The sequence below is a fragment of the Aquarana catesbeiana genome, linkage group LG12 (assembly GCF_042186555.1).
Source record: "Aquarana catesbeiana isolate 2022-GZ linkage group LG12, ASM4218655v1, whole genome shotgun sequence".
Lineage (NCBI taxonomy): Eukaryota > Metazoa > Chordata > Amphibia > Anura > Ranidae > Aquarana > Aquarana catesbeiana.
This window is the reverse complement of record NC_133335.1, coordinates 206276976-206301019: the sequence shown is the minus strand read 5'-3', so window position 1 is coordinate 206301019 and position 24044 is coordinate 206276976. Positions and strand designations below refer to the sequence as shown.

At 41.7% G+C, this 24044-nt stretch overlaps 2 protein-coding genes across 2 annotated transcripts; both read left to right on the top strand.

Annotated features, from left to right (window-relative positions):
- The first annotated feature begins 206 nt into the window (after nt 1–206).
- LOC141113395 (uncharacterized) lies at nt 207–16114 on the top strand. The gene is made up of 8 exons (XM_073606453.1): nt 207–210; nt 1435–4597; nt 7813–7923; nt 13179–13319; nt 13433–13484; nt 14617–14748; nt 15752–15841; nt 16106–16114. The coding sequence occupies exons 1-8, from the start codon at nt 207–209 to the stop codon at nt 16112–16114; spliced, it is 3702 nt and encodes a 1233-aa protein (XP_073462554.1).
- LOC141114269 (uncharacterized) lies at nt 16112–23191 on the top strand. The gene is made up of 3 exons (XM_073607855.1): nt 16112–16154; nt 20889–20949; nt 21022–23191. The coding sequence occupies exons 1-3, from the start codon at nt 16116–16118 to the stop codon at nt 23184–23186; spliced, it is 2265 nt and encodes a 754-aa protein (XP_073463956.1). The 5' UTR covers nt 16112–16115; the 3' UTR covers nt 23187–23191.
- The last annotated feature ends 853 nt before the right edge of the window (nt 23192–24044 follow it).

Sequence of the window (24044 nt, the reverse complement as noted above, 5' to 3'; positions counted from 1 at the left end):
TTGCTCAGTGTATTTGCATTTTAGTAGACCACCACATCTACTGGACCAGGGACATGGGGATAAGACCCTTGTCCCCATCAACATGGTTATAAGGTGCCTTTCCTGTCAAGCTGCCCTATTTCATGGTACCGTTCTCATGTTGAAGGCATGTGGCACCCCCCAAATCCATACAATACCATTATCTGGGCTGGCCACATGTTCTAAACATGGGTAAGGTACCTTGCCAGGTGCAGGCATATTACTTCCACCACTAAATAAATGACTTCCGGCCGCAGCAGGCGGACAAGCCAGCCAAATCTGGCTATTGGTCGACCAGCACTTAAAGTGGTTCTAAAGCCTTAAGGTTTTATCACCTTAACGCATACTATGCATTAAAGTGAAAAACCTTCTGTGCTGCAGCTGCTGTCAATCAAATGCTGTGACACAGTAGTGCATGGGGGGGGGGGGGGGGGGGGGGCGAGTCCTGCTGTCTGTGTCAATGCACTCATCAGCGGGGCTCAGGAGCGAGCATGCATCGGTGCTCCCATGGAAAGCGGTTTTCTGTAGGGGAAACCTGCCAAAGAAGAGGACCCAAGAGCACTGGCAGGGGACCCCAGAAGAAGAGGATCAGGGCTGTTCTGTGCAAAAGCATTCTGCAGAACAGATAAGTATAACTTGTTTGTTATTTTAAGAAAAAAAAATGAAGGTTTAATTCCACTTTAAAGCTTATCCCTAATGCCCTCCAACTACCAGGGGAAAAATTCAAAACTAACCTTAGAAAGTATTATTTTACTGAGAGAGTAGTGATTGATTGTGGTAGACTTTCAGCATATGTAGTAAACCGATCAAAAGTAAGTATAATGAAACATGAATGGAATGAAAAAGGTTCTATACACAAAGAAGAGATCCCCTTTCCACATTTCTATCATTATTATTTTAGCAAAGTAATTGTTTTTATTAAGTATATGTAAACCCAAATTCTAAAGTTGTGTAAATAGCTGCTTTTCACCTTGTAAATGTAGTTATGCAAGGTTTTAATATTGGTGTTAATAAAAGTTTAAAAAAAATTCCTGTAAGTCACAACAGTTTCTGCTTTCTCTGAAACCTTTTTTTAATAGGGTGACTACCAGCTTCCATTGCTGTAGGAAAATGGTCACCCTGTGCTTTCATACAATCTGCTGCAGTCGATATCCTTTCTGGTTGATTTACAGCTGCTCTGACTATTTAGCTACTGAGACTGGGACATCCCAGTGTAACTGCCACTTTTGCTAGACAATTTGGCCTATTACAGAAAATGAGGAAAAAAATAGATCTACTGGCAAGTTCAAAAGTAAGAAAAAATATTTTACACAGAGCTTTAAAAACACTGCTGTGTTAATGCTATTGAAACACTGCATCTTAATTTTTTTATTTTTTGCCAATAATTCAATTTACATTTTTTTTACAATGTTCTAGATAATGCCAAACCAGGAGAAAGTAAACAGAGGACTACATATCATTATAAAGACCATGGAGGATCATCATCTGATGAAACACATTGGACATATTATGAATATGAATATATGGAACCTGTGCAAACCTGGTATTACAATGAAGAAATATCTGATAGAGGTGTAGGTGAAAAGGTTAGCTGGAAGGGTAAAGATAAAAATGGTGGAGGAGGACACACAAAACATAAGGATCATAAGGGGTCAAATCATGGCCACCACCATTCAAGTGGAAAAAAAGGTAGTCATGATGGACTAACAGGAGATTTTCTTGGTGGTAATGGACTAGTCGGAGGTTTTCTTGGTGGTGATGGAGTAGCTGGAGAATTTCTTGGTGGTGGTGGACTAGTCAAAGGTTTTCTTAGTAGTGAAGGACAAATGGGAGAGCAATTTGGTGATGATGGAGTAGTGGGAGTGCTTTATGATAGTTATGGAAAAGGAGGGTCTCTTGGTGTGGGTGGAAAAGTGGGAGAATTTTACAGTGGTGATGATATAGCTGGAAGGTATCTTGGTGGTGATAAACTAATGGGGGGGTTTATAGGTGGTGATGGCCTAGTTGGAGGTTTTCCTGGTGGTGATGGTCTAGTACAAGGATATCTTGGTGGCGATGGACAAGCAGGAGGGTATCTTTTTGGTGAAGGACAAGGGGGAGGATATGTTGGTGTTAATGAACTATCAGGAGGGTATTTTGGTGGTAATGGACTAGCAGGAGGGCATCACAGTGGTAATGGAGTAGTGGGAGGGCTTTATGATAATTATGGAAAAGAAGGGGCTCTTGGTGTGGGTGGAAAAGTGGGAGGATTTTACAGTGGTGATGATATAGCTGGAGGGTATGGTGGTGGTGATGAACTAATGGGGGGGGTTATAGGTGGTGATGGACTAGTTGGACGTTTTCCTAGTGGTGATGGACTAGCACAAGGATATCTTAGTGGCGATAGAGAAGCAGGAGGGTATCTTTTTGGTGAAGGACAAGGGGGAGGATATGTTGATGGTAATGGAATATCAGGAGGGCATCACGGTGGTGGTGGACAAGTGGAAGAACATCACGGTGATGGTGGACAAGTGGGAGGACATCACGGTAATGGTGGACAAGTGGGAGGACATCACAGTGATAGTGGACAAGTGGGAAGACATCACAGTGGTGGTGGACAAGTGGGAGGACATCACGGTGATGGTGGACAAGTGGGAGGACATCACGGTGGTGGTGGACAAGTGGGAGAACATCACGGTGATGGTGGACATGTGGGAGGACATCACGGTAGTGCTGGACAAGTGGGAGGACATCACAGTGGTGGTGGACAAGTGGGAGGACATCACGATGATGGTGGACAAGCGGGAGGACATCACAGTGGTAGTGGACAAGTGGGAGAACATCACGGTGATGGTGGACAAGTGGGAGGACATCACGGTAGTGCTGGACAAGTGGGAGGACATCACAGTGGTGGTGGACAAGTGGGAGGACATCACGATGATGGTGGACAAGTGGGAGGACATCACGATGATGGTGGACAAGTGGGAGGACATCATGGTGATGGTGGAAAAGTGGGAGGACATCACAGTGGTGGTGGACAAGTGGGAGAACATCAGAGTGGTAGTGGACAGGTGGAAGGACATCACAGTGATAGTGGACAATTAGGAGGATATCACGGTGGTGTTGGCCAAGTGGGAGGACATCATGGTGATGGTGGACAAGTGGGAGAACATAACGGTGATGGTGGACAAGTGGGAGGACATCATGGTGGTGGTGGACAAGTGGGAGGACATTACGGTGATGGTGGACAAGTGGGAGGACATCATGGTGGTAGTGGAGAAGTGGGACGACATCATGGTGGTGGTGGACATCACGGTGGTGGTGGAATATTGGGAGGGCTTCATGGTGGTGGTGGACAAGTGGGAGGACATCATGGTGGTGGTGGACAAGTGGGAGGACATCATGATGGTGGTGGACAAGTGGGAGGACATCATGGTGGTGGTGGACAAGTGGGAGGACATCATAACGGTGGTGGACAAGTGGGAGGACATCATGGTGGTAGTGGACAAGTGGGAGGACATCATGGTGGTGGTGGTCATCACGGTGGTGGTGGAATATTGGGAGGGCTTCATGGTGGTGCTGATTTGTTGGGAGGAGTTTTTGGTGGTGATTTGCTAGGATCTCTTGGTAGTAATGAACTACTAGAAGGGCTTCTTGAGGATGGTGGAATTCTAGGAGCGCTACTTGGTGAGGAAGGATCATTAGGAGGGCTTCTTGGTGATGATGCAATACTGGGAGGGCTTCTTGAGGACGATGGACTACTAAAAGTGATTTTTGGGGATGATGGACTACTAGAAGGGATTTTTGATGATGATGGACTTCTTGATTTTCTAGATGTAATTCTAGGTGAGGATGGCCTACTTGCAGTGCTACTTGATGGTGATTTGCTAGGATCTCTTGGTAGTAATGAACTACTAGAAGGGCTTCTTGAGGATGGTGGAATTCTAGGAGCGCTACTTGGTGAGGAAGGATCATTAGGAGGGCTTCTTGGTGATGATGCAATACTGGGAGGGCTTCTTGAGGACGATGGACTACTAAAAGTGATTTTTGGGGATGATGGACTACTAGAAGGGATTTTTGATGATGATGGACTTCTTGATTTTCTAGATGTAATTCTAGGTGAGGATGGCCTACTTGCAGTGCTACTTGATGGTGATTTGCTAGGATCTCTTGGTAGTAATGAACTACTAGAAGGGCTTCTTGAGGATGGTGGAATTCTAGGAGCGCTACTTGGTGAGGAAGGATCATTAGGAGGGCTTCTTGGTGATGATGGAATACTGGGAAGGCTTCTTGAGGACGATGGACTACTAAAAGTGATTTTTGGGGATGATGGACTACTAGAAGGGATTTTTGATGATGATGGACTTCTTGATTTTCTAGATGTAATTCTAGGTGAGGATGGACTACTGGGAGGGCTTCTAGGTGATGAAGGAATACTAGGAGGTCTTCTCAATGATGATGGAGTACTGGGAGGGCTTCTCAGTCTAGATATTCTTGGAGGCCTTCTTGATGGTGATCCTCTTGGAGGCCTTCTTGATGGTGATCTTCTTGGAAGCCTTCTTGATGGTGATCTTTTTGGAGGACTTATTGGAGGTATTGGGTAAGTAAATTTAATGAATAAATTATTGAGAATATAAAATAAGTTAACTTTTAAAAATGATACACATGATTCATTGCAATCTCGAGGAAAGTGTTTAATGAGAAATGTTTTGATTATGTATTCCTAGTTTATTTGCAAAAAGAGATTGCAAAAAATGTATGTCACAGAGTGGTATGAAAGAGAGCACCATATTTTTAAGGGTCCAAAATATGTTTATAAAATCCAGGGGTGTTTAATAGCCCAACATATTTTAGGGCATTCCTGGTGCCCCTTTCATCAGGGCTCAATGATTTTGTACTGGAGTAAAATATTTTTATAGTATAGGGGTCTTAGGACTTATTCATACGTCAGGTTAAGGGGCGATAAAACCGTGTTGAGCCATGATTTTACAGCCTCCCAACTGCTACCCCCTTTAGCTGAAGAGACAGGGGATGTACACATTTCACGGCTGTGATGCTATGCTTCACAAGCAGCAGCAGGCATTATACCCCCCTTATAATTTTCAGTGGGGGCTACCATTTTAGTAAATAGAGCCACTCTGCAAGCCCCCTGCAACTGCATGCAGTGCATGTAGTTGTGGCACACTAGTGCATGATTCAAAGGGTTAAAGCAGGAGTTAAAGCAGGAGGTGAGGAGGCAATACAACACCTCTTCACCACTTGTTAAACGCTCTCTGAAGAGTGCTGCTGAATAGTGATTAGCTGAATGTACCTGGGTTCGGGTTAACAGGATGTTTGCTGAACCGCGCCAAAGTTTGAATGTTATAAAATAAAAGGGCCCCCAGATACCCCCCCAAATGAATGCGTAAAGTGTACATAGTACTCTTGGATACTTATCCACAAAAATAAAAAAATAAATAAAAATGAACACACTAACACGCGATGTAGATCCATTGTCAGTAACAAGGGATGTCTACTACCGACCCACTGATGACAACTATCTGCAATCTAAGATGTTTTGTCGTGTATGATATTCCCCCAGCCAGCCATTATTTTTCCTTTCCACAAATCAGTTGCCTGGGAAGGAGTAAAAGGGAATATTATAAAATTCCACCTGCATGAGAGTAGTAGCTCTGATTCTGTTTGGGCAACTAAGTATACATCCAAAATGGTGACAGTAGCAGTCTCAGGGCTGCAAGGTTCTCAATATTCTGTCATAAAGGTCCCATATTGCAAAATAAAAAAAATCTGTTTCACAGATCTCACTTGTTCTGGTTAGGCTGCTTTCATCAGCCAGGGAACTCCAAAGGTCTGGCCAAAGAAATCTAATCCTTGTTTGCTTCACATTAGATCAATACAAGGTAAAACAACCAATGCATTTTGGGGGTCTAGGCATTCCCTCTTCCTTAGGGCTTAAGTTAAGAGTAATATGAACTGGAGTAGTAGAGCTATAGAATAGTGAAATAATTGTAGAAAACTAAATTATATGATTGCTGGGTTTCTTCCAGGTTGGGATTATTGAAAGCTAATAATGCAAGATACTTTGGCTGCTTTACCTTGCATTCATCTAATATGAAGCATATAAAAATGTTGGACTCTGTCCATTGGTGTGGAGCTGCCATTGCATCTTCCACTTCTAATCCCACAGTTCCCTAGCTATTAATAATGAGGTAACAACTGTATAGGGAGCCTATGGCTTGTATTGCCACTCTACCACAAGAAATGACTATGAAGTCAATTCACTAACGTTTACCACATGCAATAACACAGTCATGTGACTCATAAATAATCAATTATCACATGCGGTAAAAAAGAAGTTCAATTCACAAAAAAAAAGATTATGCAGTAGATACCGCAAAATAAAAAAATGTGCTGGTAAAAAAAAAGGGGGCTAAAAACAAAATCACCAGAACAACAAAAAAAGGGAAAACCACCAATAGGGACTTTTATTTCTGTGACAACTGTCTAAGAGGGTATTTCTCTCTCATTGGAAATATATCCTATCGTTTATAGTTGAATCTACAGGAAGTGAAGGAAGATCTCCCTAATGAGACACAAACTGGAAAAAAGACAGTGGTTATAACTCTACCCTATTTTATTCAAAATGAAAAAAAAATGTTAGCTTTAAATATACTTTTGAATTGGTGAGATATTCTAATAATTAGTAAGTGCAGCAACACATACTTTTTATTCCAATAGTTTTTCTTTATTCACTTGCAATGATCCTTTAAAACTGCTATGAAATTTGACTACTCCAGGTAGAATCAATTCCGCTTCTATCGAATTCCCTCACCTTGTCAGATTTCTTCTAATATACAATTGTCTACTGCTTTAAAAAGGCAATTGCCTATTAGAAGAAATCTGCCAAGATGAGGGAATTCCATAGAATGGGCATTCCCATTAGAAGATTTCCCCTTACCACTTGTTGTTCTTGGGACAACTCTAATACCGCGTACACACGATCGCACATTCCGACAACAAAATCCTGGATCTATTTCCGACAGATGTTGGCTCAAACTTGTCTTGCATAAACACGGTTGCACAAATGTTGTCGGAAATTGCGAACGTCAAGAACGCGGTGGCGTACAACACGTACGACAGCCGAGAAAAATGAAGTTCAATAGCCAGTGCGGCTCTTCTGCTTGATTCCGAGCATGCGTGGAATTTTGTGCGTCGGAATTGTCTACACATGCTCGGAATTTACAACGGATTTTGTTGTTGGAAAATTTGAGAACCAGCTCTCAAATTTTTGTTGTCGGAAATTCCGACAACAAATGTCCGATGGAGCCTACACAAGCTCACATCGGACATTTGTTGTCGGAAATTCCGACCGTGTGTACGCGGAATAACATTTTGAATCCCCCCCACTTTTTTCTTGGTCACAATGGTCACTAGTACAAATAATAGTGTGCATCTCTCCATCAGGGACACAGACTGTATTAAAAACCTGGCAGAAGGGTCTAACCCTACATCCACTCTATCCAAAACTTAAAAAGGCTATGCCTAAAGACACATTTCATTGCAATGAGAATGCTAATATAAGTTCCAAAGACCATGAAGTATGAATGTATCTGGATCTAGACCTTTTTTGGGTTGCTGTGTGCCATGAAGCAATTAAGAATCAGAATTGCTGTTTATGAACTTTCTATTGTGTAAAATATGGCTTGGTTATTTGCCTCATGGTATTTAATCTCGTTCCAAGCAAAAAATAAAAAGAAATTAATAAAATAGTGTCATATCAGAATGATAATAACGTACACTCTGAATATTTCACAGAACTATTGATATCATCTTCCCAGTAATCAAGATTACCCCATTGGAGGACTGCATGGGATTCCTACTTGATGTTTTAGTCAAGGTATCAGCTGGAGGTGGTGAAGCAAGCGGGTAAATTATATCATATATAGTATGCACAGTTTATTGACTGTTTTTGAGCTTACCCATCATACAGCAGAAATGAATGAATCCTGAAAATGTATGCCAAAGTAAACTTTTTTTGTGTGTGTCAGTATGAAAGATGTTCGCAGCACTTTAAGGCTAGGATGACACTAGTCCATGGTCTAAAAAGTGATCTGCAATGCGGCTATGAAGCCGCTTTCAGGCTGTCCTTCCGCTTCCTGAATGTTTTTTTTTTTTTTTTTATTTTGCCATTTACAATGGGACTAATTCTCCACAATCATAAGCCAAGTGTTTACGTTGCAGTGGTTTTATTGCAATGGCTGTAATCGCTGATTTGTGTATTCTGAGGAGGAAGTCAGTTAACAAAAGAACAGTAGGAGAGATCCCTGCATCAACATCACTTGTGCTGATGCAGGGATTTGTCAGGTTTTTTTTTTTTGTTCAACCCACTGGTTAAACATACAAAAAAAAAAAAAAAAAAAGCTATACATGAATACCCTGCTTTAAAGTGGTAGTAAAGGCTTTTTTTTATGTATTTATTACCTACAGTAAGCCTTTTTATTTATTATTTATTTTTTTATTTATACCTACAGGTAAGCCTATAATAAGGGTTACCTCTAGGTACAGTAAATATCTCCTAAATATGCATTGTTTAGAAGACATTTACCTTACCAGCACCGGTGATGTCACTGGCGTATGCGAACTGCACTTTCAATGGAAGGCGTGCCATCCATAGAGAGAGCCGTGCCACGGGAGTGACGTCATCGAGGCTCAGCAAGTCAAACGGCGGCTGCCCACGAACCCAGAAGGAAGACCAAGTGGAGATGGAAGGCCTGTCAGCAGTGACAGGGTGCCACTGAAGGGTTTCATGTTCAGGTAAGTCTTTCATAATGTGCTAGTTTACGATGCATACTAGCACAATATGACAATAATTTGCAGGGAAAAGATTTTTTTCTTTTTTTTTCTCTTTGTGATTTACTACCGCTTTAAGGTGGGAGGTATGGGAGAGGCGGTAAGACGGCGGCTCAAGCGCTTGTTTTTCCATAGCAAAACCATGTGAAAGAGCCCATGCCATGAGACCGGTCATAGACGAGCAAAAAGAAAAAAATTGGATTCCTTTATCCTTTATCCCCTTTGCTAGGACATTGTGTTCTGACAGCGGGACTCAGAGCTGCCAGACTACATTGTATTATTGAACATATGTAAAAAATAGTCATTTCAAATTTAGGATAGAGTGACATCTGTTCATTTTTGGAATGTTAGTCATGAAATAACAGTATAGTTAAACTACAATATGAACAAATGCTATCTTGAATGGAGACAGCTTGCTAATATAGAAAGAAGGAAACCTGGAGCAAGTATGCAGTTTAGGAGAGTCAGAGAAAGGTCACAAACCCTTATTTGCATACTTGTTTCTGGTCAAAGTAAAACTTAGAGGGTCAGGTATCACTCCATATTTTGTCCATGACAATTCTACTTTAGGAAAAGTTTGATTCAAAGTATAAATAAATATTAACAATTAACTGCACCTATTTGCTTCTTTTGGTCTGTTAAATATTCCATTAAAAAGTGTTTTGTTATATCTGTTCAATAACTGCAAGAAAAATACCTGTTCCATTTCTTCCACCGGGGTAAGATACTCTCTGCGGCACAGATTGCCAGTAATCTAAAGAAAGCGCCCATCCCCCCCAGACATATCTTCTAGTTGTCCACTACCTGAAGACCTTGAACAAAACTTCCCACTGCTCAAGACAACTCTCTCCCTTTGAAACCCTTTGTACTAAAACAACACCCCAAACTCATCTCATCTCTTATATACACAACCTTCTCTTTGCTGACCTCAAAGCCAATGACAATTTAGCATGTAAAAAATGGGAAAAGGACCTCTCCATCTCACTCACAGAAGAGAATTGGGAGAACATATTTAAGACCATACACAAAGGGTCGATAAATGTAACCACCCAAGAAAATGGCTTTAAAGTCCAATCCAGGTGGTACCGCACCCCTTGCTCTCCTACATATATTCAATCCTGAAATCCCCGAGACATGTTGGAGATGCTGCAAAGAAAGAGGAACTCTTCTTCACATTTGGTGGTCATGTCCTCCCCTATTACACTACTGGTCTGAAGTACATCGCATCACAATCCAAATTACATCCTACAGTCTAGATTTGACCCCGTCACAATTCCTCCTCCATCACTCGCCCCGGTCACACACCTCATATCACAAATCTTTGTCAATGCATATGATCAATGCCGCTAAACAATGCATCCCGATTCACTGGTTCACAAGGATTCACAAGGATTCATAAGGTAGCAGAAATTAATCCACATTTCTCGAGACACACCGACAAAATTCAACCACAAATGGGCCTGCTGGTTACACTATCAAACGACACAAGAATACTCTAACATCATGAACCCACCTACATAATTGGATCGTCTAACTTTGACTGAACTCATACTATTATCAAAAAATTACCTCGCCCTTTTTACATCTGAAGGTTGGCAACTAAGGGAAGCCAGAGACATCCATCCTTCCCCTCCTATTCCTCCCCTTCCCCTCCCCTCCCTCTCACCCTTCCCCCCTTACCCCACCCCCCCTTCTCTCCCTCAATACATTAGCGCTATACCCGCCTAACTGATTTTTATCCCCACTTCTCAAAACTTATAGACGCCCGCCTTGAAATTCTATCACAAGTAAAATACAAGTTCACTTTTTATAATCTCAACATGATCCTGATTTCCACTTGCCCCTTTTGCACCCTACCCCCCTTCTTAACATCCAAAGCCCCTTACAATATAAACTAAAACCCCCACTGACTCATACAGCTACTGACTGTACTTAAGTCTCACCAGCATAAGGTCTTGCTTGATCCTACTTAGTTCCAAATGAACCTATAGGCCGGGTCATTTATCTCACTTTGTTCGACTTGACATTGAAGTGATTGATTTCCTGATGTACAACGGTATACCTGTACTATGCAATTCTTTATTGTTTTACCAATGTTATTGATTTTGGTACTTGCATATTCCTTTTTTCAATAAAAGAAAATTACCTGGAAAAAAAAAAGAAAAATACCTGTTATATCAGAAAAGTAGAGGTGTCCCGTGTCCTTTCCATGATTCCTGTGGTATCTTAAGGGGCCTGATTAGCCTTCACAGTTTGAATCCTGGACTACAGATTAATATGTGCTTATGGACATGAGAAGAAGGTGTGTGAACTAGTAGCTTAGCAAAGGAAAACTGGGCAGGGCTGACACCATTTAGTCTACAAAAATGCTGTGTGTTGCCAGCCCAAAATAGGACAGAGTGCATTTTAGATTTTTCTGTACTTGCAAGATCTGCAAAGGTATAAAACTTGGGGGCATGTAGAGATGTACTACAAATGTTTTGAAAGCCCTGACTTATGCCGCGTACACACGACCGGTTTTGCCATCGGAATAAACTCCGAAGGTTTCTCCGACGGAACTCCGACGGAATTCCATTCAAGCGGTCTTGCCTACGCATGGTCAAACTAAAGTCCGACCAAAGTCCGACCGTCCAGAACGCGGTGACGTACAGCACGTACGATGGGTCTAGAAAAAAGGAAGTTCAATAGCCAGTAGCCAATAGCTTCCGTCTCGTACTTGCTTCAGAGCATGCGTCGTTTTTGGTCCGTCTGAACAGCATACAGACGAGTGGCTTTCCTGAGTGGCCACTTGGTTCCGTCGGAAATTTTTAGAACATGTTCTATTTTTAGGTTCGCCACTTCAGCCCCGCTCACTGTATATATACGTCATTTTTTTGAAGATGGATATCTCGGTAACGGCAGCAGCTGCTGCCACAACCGAGATATCCATCTTTTCAGTGAGCGATTCTGTACATGATAATGGTGGTCTCAGCGGCGGGTTCGCCGCGAGATCACCGTTATCGGCGGCGGGAGAGGTGCCACCCCCCCTCCCGCCGCTCTCCCGCACCCTCCGCCGCTTACCGGAGCCGTCGGTAGCGGCGGAGGCGATCGGGTCCTTTCCCTGCTGAGGTATGGAGACAAGTGAGGCCAAGATGGCGCCTACCCGTCTCCATACCATGTGACGGCCGGAGCGACGTCATTACGACGGCTCCGCCCACTCTCTTAAAGGCACAAATTTTTTTAGTGTCATTTTTTTAAACGACTTTTTTTTTTTTTTTTTTTTTTTTTTTTTTGCATTTTAGTCTAAATATGAGATCTGAGGACTTTTTGACCCCAGATCTCATATTTAAGAGGACCTGTCATGCTTTTTTCTATTACAAGGGATGTTTACATTCCTTGTAATAGGAATAAAAGTGATCCAAATTTTTTTTTGTTAAAAAACAGTGAAAAAATAAATAAAATAAAATAAAATAAATAATAAAAAAAAAAAAAAAATTTTTTAAAGCGCCCTGTCCTGACGAGCTCGCACGCAGAAGCGAACGCATACGTGAGTAGCGCCCGCATATGAAAACGGTGGTCAAACCACACATGTGAGGTATCGCCGCGACCGGTAGAGTGAGAGCAATAATTCTAGCCCTAGACCTCCTCTGTAACGCAAAACATGCAATCTGTAGAATTTTTTAAACGTCGCCTATGGAGATTTTTAAGGGTAAACGTTTGACGCTATTCCACGAGCGGGCGCAATTTTGAAGCGTGACATGTTGGGTATCAATTTACTTGGCGTAACATTATATTTCACAATATAAAAAAAAATTGGGCTAACTTTACTGTTGTCTTATTTTTTTTTTCAAAAAAGTGAATTTTTTCCAAAAAAAGTGCGCTTAGAAGACCGCTGCGCAAATACGGTGCAAAAAAAAGTATTGCAATGACCGCTATTGTATTCTCTAGGATGTTAGAAAAAAAACAATATATAATGTTTGGGGGTTCTAAGTAATTTTCTAGCAAAAAAACCTGTTTTAAACTTGTAAACACCTAAAATCCAAAACGAGGCTGGTCTTTAAGTGGTTAAAAAAAAAAAAAAAGTCCGATGAGGCATACACACGATCGGAATATACAATGAAAAGCTTCCGTCTGACTTTTTCTGTTGGACATTCCGCTTGTGTGTACGTGGCTTTACACTTCAAATTATGGAAATAGTATACACAAGAAAATCATGTGTAATGTAAGGTACATATTATTTTAAAACAACATTGCATCTTTCATTTAAAAACATATGTGCATTGATACAACAGAATGCCATTGTTTTTTTCTATTCAGTTTACTTATCGAACATTTCTCTTATGTTCTGTTAGTGGTCCGTTAGACATGGTTTCTTTCTGTATAAAAGTTGAGTTTGAACTTGAAGTCATCTTAGAGGATCAAGGTGCTGGTCTTCAACTTTATGTCAATACCTGCCAAGCAATATTCGATGGCATGGAAATGGAAGGTTTGATGTAAGTAAAATACCTGCTTTAGATAAAGCAAACTTAATGTAAGATATTTTCTTTAATGTTTAATACATGTGTACTAAGTTAATTTTAAATACATATATGCATTTTTACCTAAGGAGACCACAGCACTCCGCTGATAATCCCTTATTCAATTGTTCACCCCAGAAGGTCAACAACATAGGTGTGCGCAGCCTATTGCATTAGGGTGTGCACAACAAAGCTCAAAAACACATGAACGTGCGTGCGTGTGTGTGCATATATATAAATGTATATATATCATATACATACATACAGTCTTCCATGTGACGCTCTGTTCCGCCAGCACACAATCCCCCTACCTGCATATTCAGAGTGAGAGAGAAATGCTTCCACGCGTTTCCTTTAAGCAGCTTCGTTCAGCAGGAGATCTCTCATCATCCCACTGGCACACAGAGCAATAATGCTAATGTGAACAGGGTGATTAGGGTGTGCCCAGGCACACCCTGTGCGCACACCTATGGTCAACTATATCTTTGTTCAGCCATCATGCATGATCAGCCTTTATATCTTCCACTGAAATGATGGCTCACAAGTGGGACAATTTTTGTCCATCCTGCAGCCTGTGTAATTCTTACCTGAGACAGATCAGCGAGGGACTGAGGAGGCAACACTTATACACCTAGAACAATTGAGTAAAATGATAAGTTCATGGCCAGTTTCATATCCTGCAGTGTCACTTAAAGATGTGTCCTCTCCCTTCAGTCCAGCAAAGCATGCTTGTTATACTCACTGTGGATCCTAAGGGGTTAATCCTCCGCATTGTGTAAAAAAGCTGTCTTCTCTGATCCTCCCCTTCTTACACTGTCATCAATCCATCGCCTGATAGAACAGAGCCTTTGGAGTCACTCTGCACATGCTAAGTTTGGTGTGCATTGCTAGAGAGTTTTTTTCTATTGGAAGGGTACGTGTGATCAGCCCAGGGCCAATCAGCACTGTCCAGACAGAGGGTCTGCAGCCTCATAGGACAGTCAAAGGGGAATGAAAACTCTCCCTACAAGCTTTAACCAGACACTGATAGAAGTCACAAGACTGCTTTATACTGCTGATGAGAAAATGTATTTAGCCGTTTATATTTACTAAAATAATTGCATTTCGATGTTCTGTGTACTGTGGGAGACCAGATATAGTAAATAGAGGGGCCTAGGTTTAGTAACACTTTGATGGTTCGTGGGTTAGGCAGTGTGTTGTGGAGCTCCAGTTTGTAATAGAGGGAACCAACTCTATCATTTGTCCTTTACCAACTTTGTCAATGCTCCTGCAGCAAAGGCGAGAACCTGACTATCAAAACGACAGCCAGGTTCCAGAGTGTGGTGCAGGAGCACTGGGTGCTGTAGCTCCTGTTTCAACAAAGCCTGCATTGTGCTGTATAACTATAGCAACAGGTTTTTCTTATGTAAGAGCGCTGTCAGCGCTCCTTCAACTCCAGGACTAGGACATGGTTGTCAAATATTTGACAACCATGAATGTTAGACACCCCCTCCTAGAGTGGCACCTATAGGCACAAATCTGCTGTGCCTAGTGGTATACAGTATCCAGCTAAGGTTTGTATTCTACAATTCCTTGCACTTTTTCAGGATGTAGTTATGTTATATTTTGATATACTATATCAGGCAGGACCCCAGAGGCGGAAACTTGGTAGGTATACAGCTTAGAAGTAGCATGGTGGGTAAAGTGTTTGTAACCCTAAAAAAACAAAAAACAAAGAAAACAGTGCTTGTGCTGTCTAATCTCCCCCTCTAGAAACTGTAAAAAACTGCCTTTCCTCTGTACTCCTCACCCCCTCCCTCCCTGCCTGACAGCTCCCATGTCTGTGTCTCTGTCTCTGCTCCCCCTTGTTTCATGATTGAGGGGTTAAGGGCTGGTTATGGCGATCACATCACAGTGGTGACAGCAGTGGGATGTCTCCTGAAGTCCGGGACATCCAAACCACCACCAGGATTCAAGATCCGGGCAGCCACCGAGGAGTGATACGAGGACTGGCCAGCATGAGAGCGGAGTTTCGGGAGGAGGCTGCAAGGCATGCGGAAGCAACATCGGGGACCAGCGACAGAGCACACCATGCTCGGCTGGGGGGATGTGATCCGCTGGCAACTCTGGCAAGAGACACTAAGCCACGAGCGACACCATCAGGGGAAGATCCTTCCCTCCTCCACAGAGATGTACTGGACGCAGTACCGTGTGCGAGAGGTGTTCCTGAGGGAACGACCGCGAGATGAGTGAAAGACAGAGCTCGGAAGTAGTAGGACTCTTGCAGTAGGACTGTGTCCATACTGCAAGGGTTGAATGCTGGTTTACTCATAGGGACAGTAAAATCACTTTACTTACCTAATTCTTCGCTTCCCTATGAGCCGGCAGTGGACATTTTCTCAAAGTCTATAGTCCCTAAATCTGTCTAGATGACATCTGAGGCATCTGATTGCCAGAGTGAAAAGAAGAAGAGGGAGCAATCTAGCGGCAAGGAGAAACCTGCAGAAGCAGAGGATCAGGTAAGTAATTGTGCTTTACCTGGTCCCCTAGACATAAATGAAAAACAGTGGGAGGCTGAGAACTATACAAGGAAAAATTGCTTCTCTCTCTCCAACTGCTGCCTATAGGGACAAGTCTACTCTGCCTTATCATACATTTAGATTGACATTAAATTAGTGGCGTATTTTCCACTTAATTGAGGATTGTTGGAAACCATCATTTGCCGTTGTGATGCTGCTCTGAGTTCTCTATATACTTATTTTCTTTTTTCTCATTAAATCTAGGGTACTTGACATGGCAGGACCTATGGTAAAAGGCATGCTGCCCGGCCTTGTAAGTATCTATATTCCTTTGAATGCTATGCTGATGTGTTACACATTTGCTTTGACAAAATTACGGATGCATAAAAACCTACTCTAATTAAAACTTTGATACTAAGAAAAGCAGAGCATGAATTGCCAGCTATTGAACTGATCTCATTGTTGACTCTGGGACTGCTGAAAGCTTGATGGACATCATTGCTCCAGTCAAAACGGGATAATTTCAAGGGAAATGCTTAGAACACATTACACCCTAATAAAGTTTGCCATAGAAAAATAAAAAAACATGTGATTCGCCCAGTTTTAGGCATTACTGGTTACTAACATGTTCCCCACTCCTTAAAGTATAACTAAAAGAAAAATATTTTCTCTCGTTTTGGATGGAGTGGAGATGGATTAGAACTCCTGTCACTTTTTATCGCTGTCTGTGCCCCCATTAAGGAGATTCACCTTCTCTATTTGTCCTGTTTATCATTAGCACTGAAAGTGAAAGTAAAAGAAAATCTAAAATTGTGGGTTGTCCCTACAAAAGTAATAAAGGGAAAATCTTCCTATGGGACACTAGTCTGGGGGTCCCCAAGAGATTCCATTAATTTGCAACGATTTTCTCTCACTTCCTGTTTGGCTATGGAACAAGAAGCGAAGGTAAATCTCCCCAATGGGTACTAGAGCTGCCACCTCATCCCTGTAAAACCGAACACATATTAATTACACAGGTTCTGTGGCTAATTAGGGTGGTGATTAAACTCACTTGGTGCCTTATCTGCATTAAAATAGCCTAAGAACCTGTGTAATTCATATGTGTTTGGGGTTTAAAGGGATGAGGTGGCAACCCTAATGGGTACAGATGGCAAAAAATAAACCAACAGTGGTAATAACCCTCCCTTACTCTATTCAATGAAAAAAAAAAAAAAAAAAAGTTTTTTTCTATAGTTATACATTAAAGTGTATGTAAACCATAGCAATGAACTTTTCTTACTGGCTCCCTTTTGGTCTGTTAAAGCGGAACTAAACTCCTGTTTTTTTTTTAAAAACACAGACAGTTAAAAAAAATTTGATAGAGGCGACTGTAAATGTTTCTTGCTACCTGTGAGCTTTTTTCCAAGTGTACACTGAGCTGCACAGGCAACAAAAACAGTTATTCTGGCCTTGATTTACCAAAAGAGTAGGTCATGTTCAGCTTTTGAATGTTCTCTTTTTCTCTAAAGTGAAACATTGTGATAATTCACCCAACATCCTATTATGCAAAAAACAAAATTATTAAAACAAAACTTAATTTACTTAGCTAAGTGAATTTTCTCTTTGCTGAGGGAATTGTTTAGTGAATGAGGTGGACTTATAAACTTTTTTTTTTCCTTGCACATGTTTGGGTATTCTTTGCAAAGTTGATTTTTTTTTTTTACATTTTTTTAAGTTCATTGACTATGATAATTGAAAAGTCACTTTGAAAAGTGAACATTCTCTATTTCTTTAGTAAATCAGGGTCACAACGTGGACAAGAAAGGGGCAATTATAGTAATACATTGGCAAGAAATGGGCAGTCACTACAATATGTGAATATGTATGTAAGAAATGACAACCGTTATAATACACTGGGAAACAAAGTGGCTGAACACCCAGCCAGCAGTTAGTCAATGCAATATGTGGGTAACAAGCAGACAATCTTGACTATACAGGGCAGCAAATGGGCAGAGATCACAATACTTAGCCAACAAACACACAACTGATACAATACACAGAAAATAAAGAGGCTATTGTGGCAATACCAAGGTACTGTATGAAAGAAGTAACCATGACAATATGTGGACAAGAAACAGCCAGATATTACAATGAACTCCAACACCTGTACAGGTCCCATTGCACCCTCATAAATAAAAAGAAAAAATTTTTTGACTTTCCCATCCAAATGCATTTCACTGTAAAGGCAAAATTTTTCCTAAATGTCTCAACATTCACTTAAATCCTAATGAAACAAAAATTCTCAGTTTCACTCATCCCTAGTCAAAGGTCAGCCTGTCTAAGAAAGTAGAGCTAGATGCTGTAGAGCTAAATCAGCTGACAGTTTCTTAAAATTCATGGGAACTCTATTGGCAAGATCTCTGATTTTGTTTTCCACTTCTTTCTGAGATCTGTCTGTTAGATTTAAAATTAATTTTACAGAATAGAAAATAAAAAGCAACCAAAAGCAAAAGGTAGGCAGGGACATCCAAACTCTTATTAGCAGCAAAAAGGCCCGACTGATGGAACCACCAGGCCTTACTAAATACCACCAGGCTTTAGGGATTATTTGTTTGTTGCAAGTGAAATGTTAGTAATTAAATTTGGGATTTTCTTAAGCCTGCTGACCATTGAAATATTGAAGCTTTAAAAACTGATTCCCCAAAATATGTTTAGCTTTTTTTATACCATCCTGATAGCACTTTGATAATACAGGTGCATCTTATATCAGCACGGAGCTCAGGCAGGAAATAAGATGACCTTACAGCTTAAAGTTCACCTTTGTTCAGCTTTTTTTTTCTCCTAAATTCCAGCTCCCCTATGTACCAATATAGCATTAATGTGATTCTGTCATGTACCTAACTGTGGAGCCCGAGATGATGAGGGTGGCCTCTTGCACAATTCCTGTCCATGCACCCCTTGTAGTGGAGACAGGGACTGCTAGGGCAGTGGAAGAGTGCAGGTGCCTGGCAGCTGTAGGAGTGAGCTGTAACTTGAAGACACAGGAGCCCCCCCCAGTGGTGGCATGGAGTCTGGTCACAAGTCCTGTTCAGCGGGAGCCAGGCCAACAGGTGCAGAATCAGGATCAGTTGCAATGTCGGGGACAGGCAGAAGTCGGTAACGTGCAGGCGGTGGGGTACCAAATCAGGAGGCGGATCCGTAGTCATAAATCCAAGCCAGGGTTTGGTAACATAAGCAAGAAGCAGATGTAGCAGGCAGGGATGATCCAAGAGAGTTGTCAGATGTAGCTGGGTCAGAAACAAGGTCAGCAGACGTGGATAAGAATCAGGAGCACAGGAACCAAAGCTGAGGACAATCCAGCACTGAAGACAGGCAGACTCTCAGTTTAAATAGGCTGCTGGGCGCTAGAATCTATGGATGCGTGCGCACGCTAACATCTACTTGCACGTGCTCTCACGTCTGCACCAATGCGCATGCAGATTCCAGTGCTTGCTCGTCTTGGGCTGTGACTCTGCACATGCGCATTAGAATTAGCACTCGCTGAATGGGAATTAGAAACTGCTGAATGGAAATGAGCACTTACTGCACTGGAATGAGCACCTGCTGCACAATTTCTCTGAGAGCTTCTTTTGCTAAAATAAAACAACTTTCCATTTATTCTATGCACGCTTACCTCACTGTCTTTATGGCTATGTCAAAACACTGCTTGATTACTTCTGCCTTACTTCCTGAACAGACTTTAGGTCATGACACAGGAAGGAGTTGACCAGCTGAGGGTGTGTGCTAATGAGGTCAACAAAGGTGAACTTAGCTTTTAGGCCGGGTTCACACTGTAACCCGCTGCGGATCGCACAGGAGCACTGTGCGTCCCTGTTCCCCATTTCAGGGCCGAACGAGGGCCGATTCTATGCCTGAATTTGGCCCTGAAATGGAGTCAAAGACGCACAGCGTTTCTGTGCAGTGCGCTCCGCAGCCGCAACGGAGATATGTGAACCGGCTCCATAGGGAGCCAGTCACATTTTCCTGCTATGCGAATTGGATGTGGGAAAACCCGCATCTAATTTGCATAGGTGTGAACCCAGCCTTAAATTGCATGTATGGCCAAAAACTAAAGTTGTGTAAATACCTATATATATATGTGTGTGTGTGTGTCTACATGAAATTTTACCTAAAAGAGACATAGAATGGTGCAGCTCATTAGGGCTTTTTATTTTTATCCACCCACTAGATTGTTATTATTATTATTATACAGAATTTATATAGCGCCAACAGTTTGCTCAGCACATTACAAAATTAATATATTAGAGGATGTGGCCTATCTGGGTGTGAACAATGCACCTAGTAAAAGAAGAAGCTTTATACTTACGTTTCTGGTCAGTGGATGGTGTGTTAAATCTTAATTCTCTTGAAGAGCTCCAGGCGTTGCTGCTATCTGATGTTTCAGGTTGTGTCAAATAGCATGCCCCCTTCCCCCCTGCGGTGGTTCCTCCTACCAACTGCTATGCCCCTATAGGACACAGTAGTGATGTAGTAGCTGGCGTTATATTTGATATACCTGGAAATGTCAGATAGCAGCAGTGCCTAGAACCAGTCAATGTTTGTTATCATACAAGGAGAATTTCCAGCTTTAAGTAAAATATCCTAGTGATCTGGTCCCAATCCTTAGATCTTATTTGTAGAAAACAAAGCCATCAGAAAAAGCCCATGTGCACTGATGCCAATGCTGGTTCTTGAATCCTGAAAAAGTTATAGCAGGATGGCCAGGTATCTGAATTTTCATCATCCTTGAAGATTCAGGTACCAACCAATTGCCCGCCTAAAGTAATCAGTGTATGCAATCATTATGCGACTGTTTGGTGCAGACTGCAAGTTGTTAGGTCATTTTCTTTAAATGCATAAATGAATGGCTAGAAGTCATTAAGGATTTAGCAACCCAAACAGCAGGCTAGGCACACTTTGTGTTTCTTTTTTAACATAGCACTCCATATTATCTAAATGTATAATAGCATTATGCAGTAATTTCCTTTGTGGGGGGCTGACCGCATGTTCCTTTTTGCTAATAAAACAGGTGTGCCCCGTGTTTGAAATCGCCCTTGGACTTGTAAATGCAGCTGTTGGCTTGGCAGGTGGTAAGTTTTTTTTTTCCTTAGTCAAAGTAATTTGCGATAATGTGTTTTACCGCCTTCTCCATTTATTTACAGGTCTGATTCCTATGGATGGCTTACTTGGGGGTGAAGGAGGCGTATTAAGTGGCCTGACAGATTTGACAGATTTGATCCCATTAAATGTGATAACTGATTTAGCAAGTAGCATAACAGATGGTCTCCCATTGAAAATTTTAACTGAATTAGCAGGAGACCTTTTAGAAAAGCCTTTGGAATTATTAAGTGATGTAACAGATGGTCTTTCATTGAATATGTTTACAGATGTTTTCCAATTAGATATGTTAACAGATGTAGTAGATGGATTAACAGATATCACTGATAACGTATTGGGTGGCATAACAGATGTTCTAACAGAAGCTCTCTCATTTGATACTTTATCTGATATAGGGGATATGTTAAAAATGCCTATGGGCCTTATAGATGATGTACTAGGCGGAATGTTAAATGAAGTAGCAGCCGGTATAACTGAAACTATATCTGAATTAATGGATGATGTTTTAAGCGTGCCTGACAGCTTGTTAGAAAGCTGGAACACAGATAGCAACAGTAATTCATACGAGGAAAATGAATTTGAAGCCAAAGGATGGGGTAGATTTAAAGGAACTAGAGGAGGTAGCTCATCAGAAGAAATAAAATATGGTTCAGAACAATCAGAAGGTATAGATGGTGAATATGGCAGATTTGGGTTCTGGGGCCAGGAAGGTAGAAATGGAGGTTGGAACATTGATGGCAATAGTAATTCATATGAGGAATATGAATTTGGAGCCAACAAAGCTGGGGGAACCTTCAATGGAAGAGGTGGATTTAGAGGAGCTGGAGAAGGTAGCATATCAGGAGAAATAAGATATGGTGGAGAAAAAGCAGGCAGTGTAGAAGGAGGATTTGGGATCTGGGGCCAGGAGGGCTCAGGTGAATTTGAAATAGGAGGTGCAGGTGGCAGTTGGGGCACTAATGGTAATGCTATTTTTGCTGATGAATATGAATTTGGAGGCAGTATAGGTGAAGGAAATGTTAATCGATTTGGTGGATTTGGAGGAACTGGAGGAGAAATAGCAGGAAGTGTAAATGGAAAAGGAGGCGGTTCTGAGTACTGGGTCCAGGGAGGCTCTGGTGGATTTGAAGAAGGTGCAGGTGGACAATGGAGCTTTGCTGGAGGCTTGGGTGGCAATGGAAGAGATGGATTTAGAGGAGCTGGAGAAGGTAGCATATCAGGAGAAATAGGATATGGTGGAGAAAAAGCAGGCGGTGTAGAAGGAGGATTTGGGATCTGGGGCCAGGGGGGCTCAGGTGAATTTGAAATAGGAGGTACAGATGGCAGTTGGAGCACTAATGGTAATGCTATTTTTGCTGATGAATATGAATTTGGAGGCAGTATAGGTGAAGGAAATGTTAATCGATTTGGTGGATTTGGAGGAACTGGAGGAGAAATAGCAGGAAGTGTAAATGGAAAAGGAGGCGGTTCTGAGTACTGGGTCCAGGGAGGCTCTGGTGGATTTGAAGAAGGTGCAGGTGGACAATGGAGCTTTGCTGGAGGCTTGGGTGGCAATGGAAGAGATGGATTTAGAGGAGCTGGAGAAGGTAGCATATCAGGAGAAATAGGATATGGTGGAGAAAAAGCAGGCGGTGTAGAAGGAGGATTTGGGATCTGGGGCCAGGGGGGCTCAGGTGAATTTGAAATAGGAGGTGCAGATGGCAGTTGGAGCACTAATGGTAATGCTATTTTTGCTGATGAATATGAATTTGGAGGCAGTATAGGTGAAGGAAATGTTAATCGATTTGGTGGATTTGGAGGAACTGGAGGAGAAATAGCAGGAAGTGTAAATGGAAAAGGAGGCGGATCTAAGTACTGGGTCCAGGGAGGCTCTGGTGGATTTGAAGGAGGTGCAGGTGGACAATGGAGCTTTGCTGGAGGCTTTGGTGGCGATGGCATTACATTAAATGATTATGAATTGGGAGCTAGCAAAGATGTAGGAACTTTCAATGGATTTGGAGGACTAAAAGAAACTGGAGAAGGTGGCAGCTTTGGTGGATTTTATTCAGGCTTTGGAGGTCAGGAGTTTTCCCAAACAGACAGTGGATGGGGATCTGGAATGGGGTCAGTAGGGAAGCCAATGTCAGGTATGAAAGGTGAAACTTTTACTTGGAGTGAAAGCATTCCTGTACAAGAGAGTAAAGTCTGGTCCAAGAAAGTGAAATGGTAATTCTAGGGTGCAGAACACAATTCTACTAGCCATTTGGTTGATTAAAAAAAAAACATAGAAAGTTCAATCTTAAAACCAATCATATTTGATCAATTTTCAGAAAAGCATGTTTTGAATGGAACATTTGAATGCAAATAATCAATATTAATGCCATGCATTCCTGCACATTGTATAAATTACTTTTAAACAATTGTTCTTCTGATTATCAAAAACTGTATTATAATGCAGTGTGTGTTAATTAAAAATAAATTGTTCTGTGAATAAGTTTTTTTTACTTTTTTTTTGATAATCAATGTGAGTATGAAGACATACACAAGAACACAACATACTTCTTCAAGCACAAGGTTACATTCACATTTGGTTTAGATGCTGGTGGTCTCAGTCACTCACCAGCTTCTTAAATAAAATTTATTAGAAAAATATGGAGGCTGCCAGTGGCGAAACTAGACATTCTGTCACTCGGGGCAAAGACTCAGTTTTGCGACCCAAACCCCCCTCCACCCAAAAAAAAGAGGACGGTGTCGGTAATTTTTTTTTTTTATTATTTAATTTCCATTATATAATTATTTTACAACAGAATTATTTTTTTACAAAATTGTTATATTACATCAATGCCCCCTTGCACCAGTGTCCCTCTTTCATCAATGCCCGCCTTACATCAGTGTCCCCCTAACATGAATGCCCCCTTACATCAGTGTCCCCCTTACATCAGTGCCCCCCTTACATCAATACCCCCCTTACATCAGTGTCCCCCTAACATGAATGCCCCCTTACATCAGTGTCCCCCTTACATCAGTGTCCCCTTTACATCAATACCCCTCTTGCATTAATACCCCCCTTACATCATTGCCCCCTTAC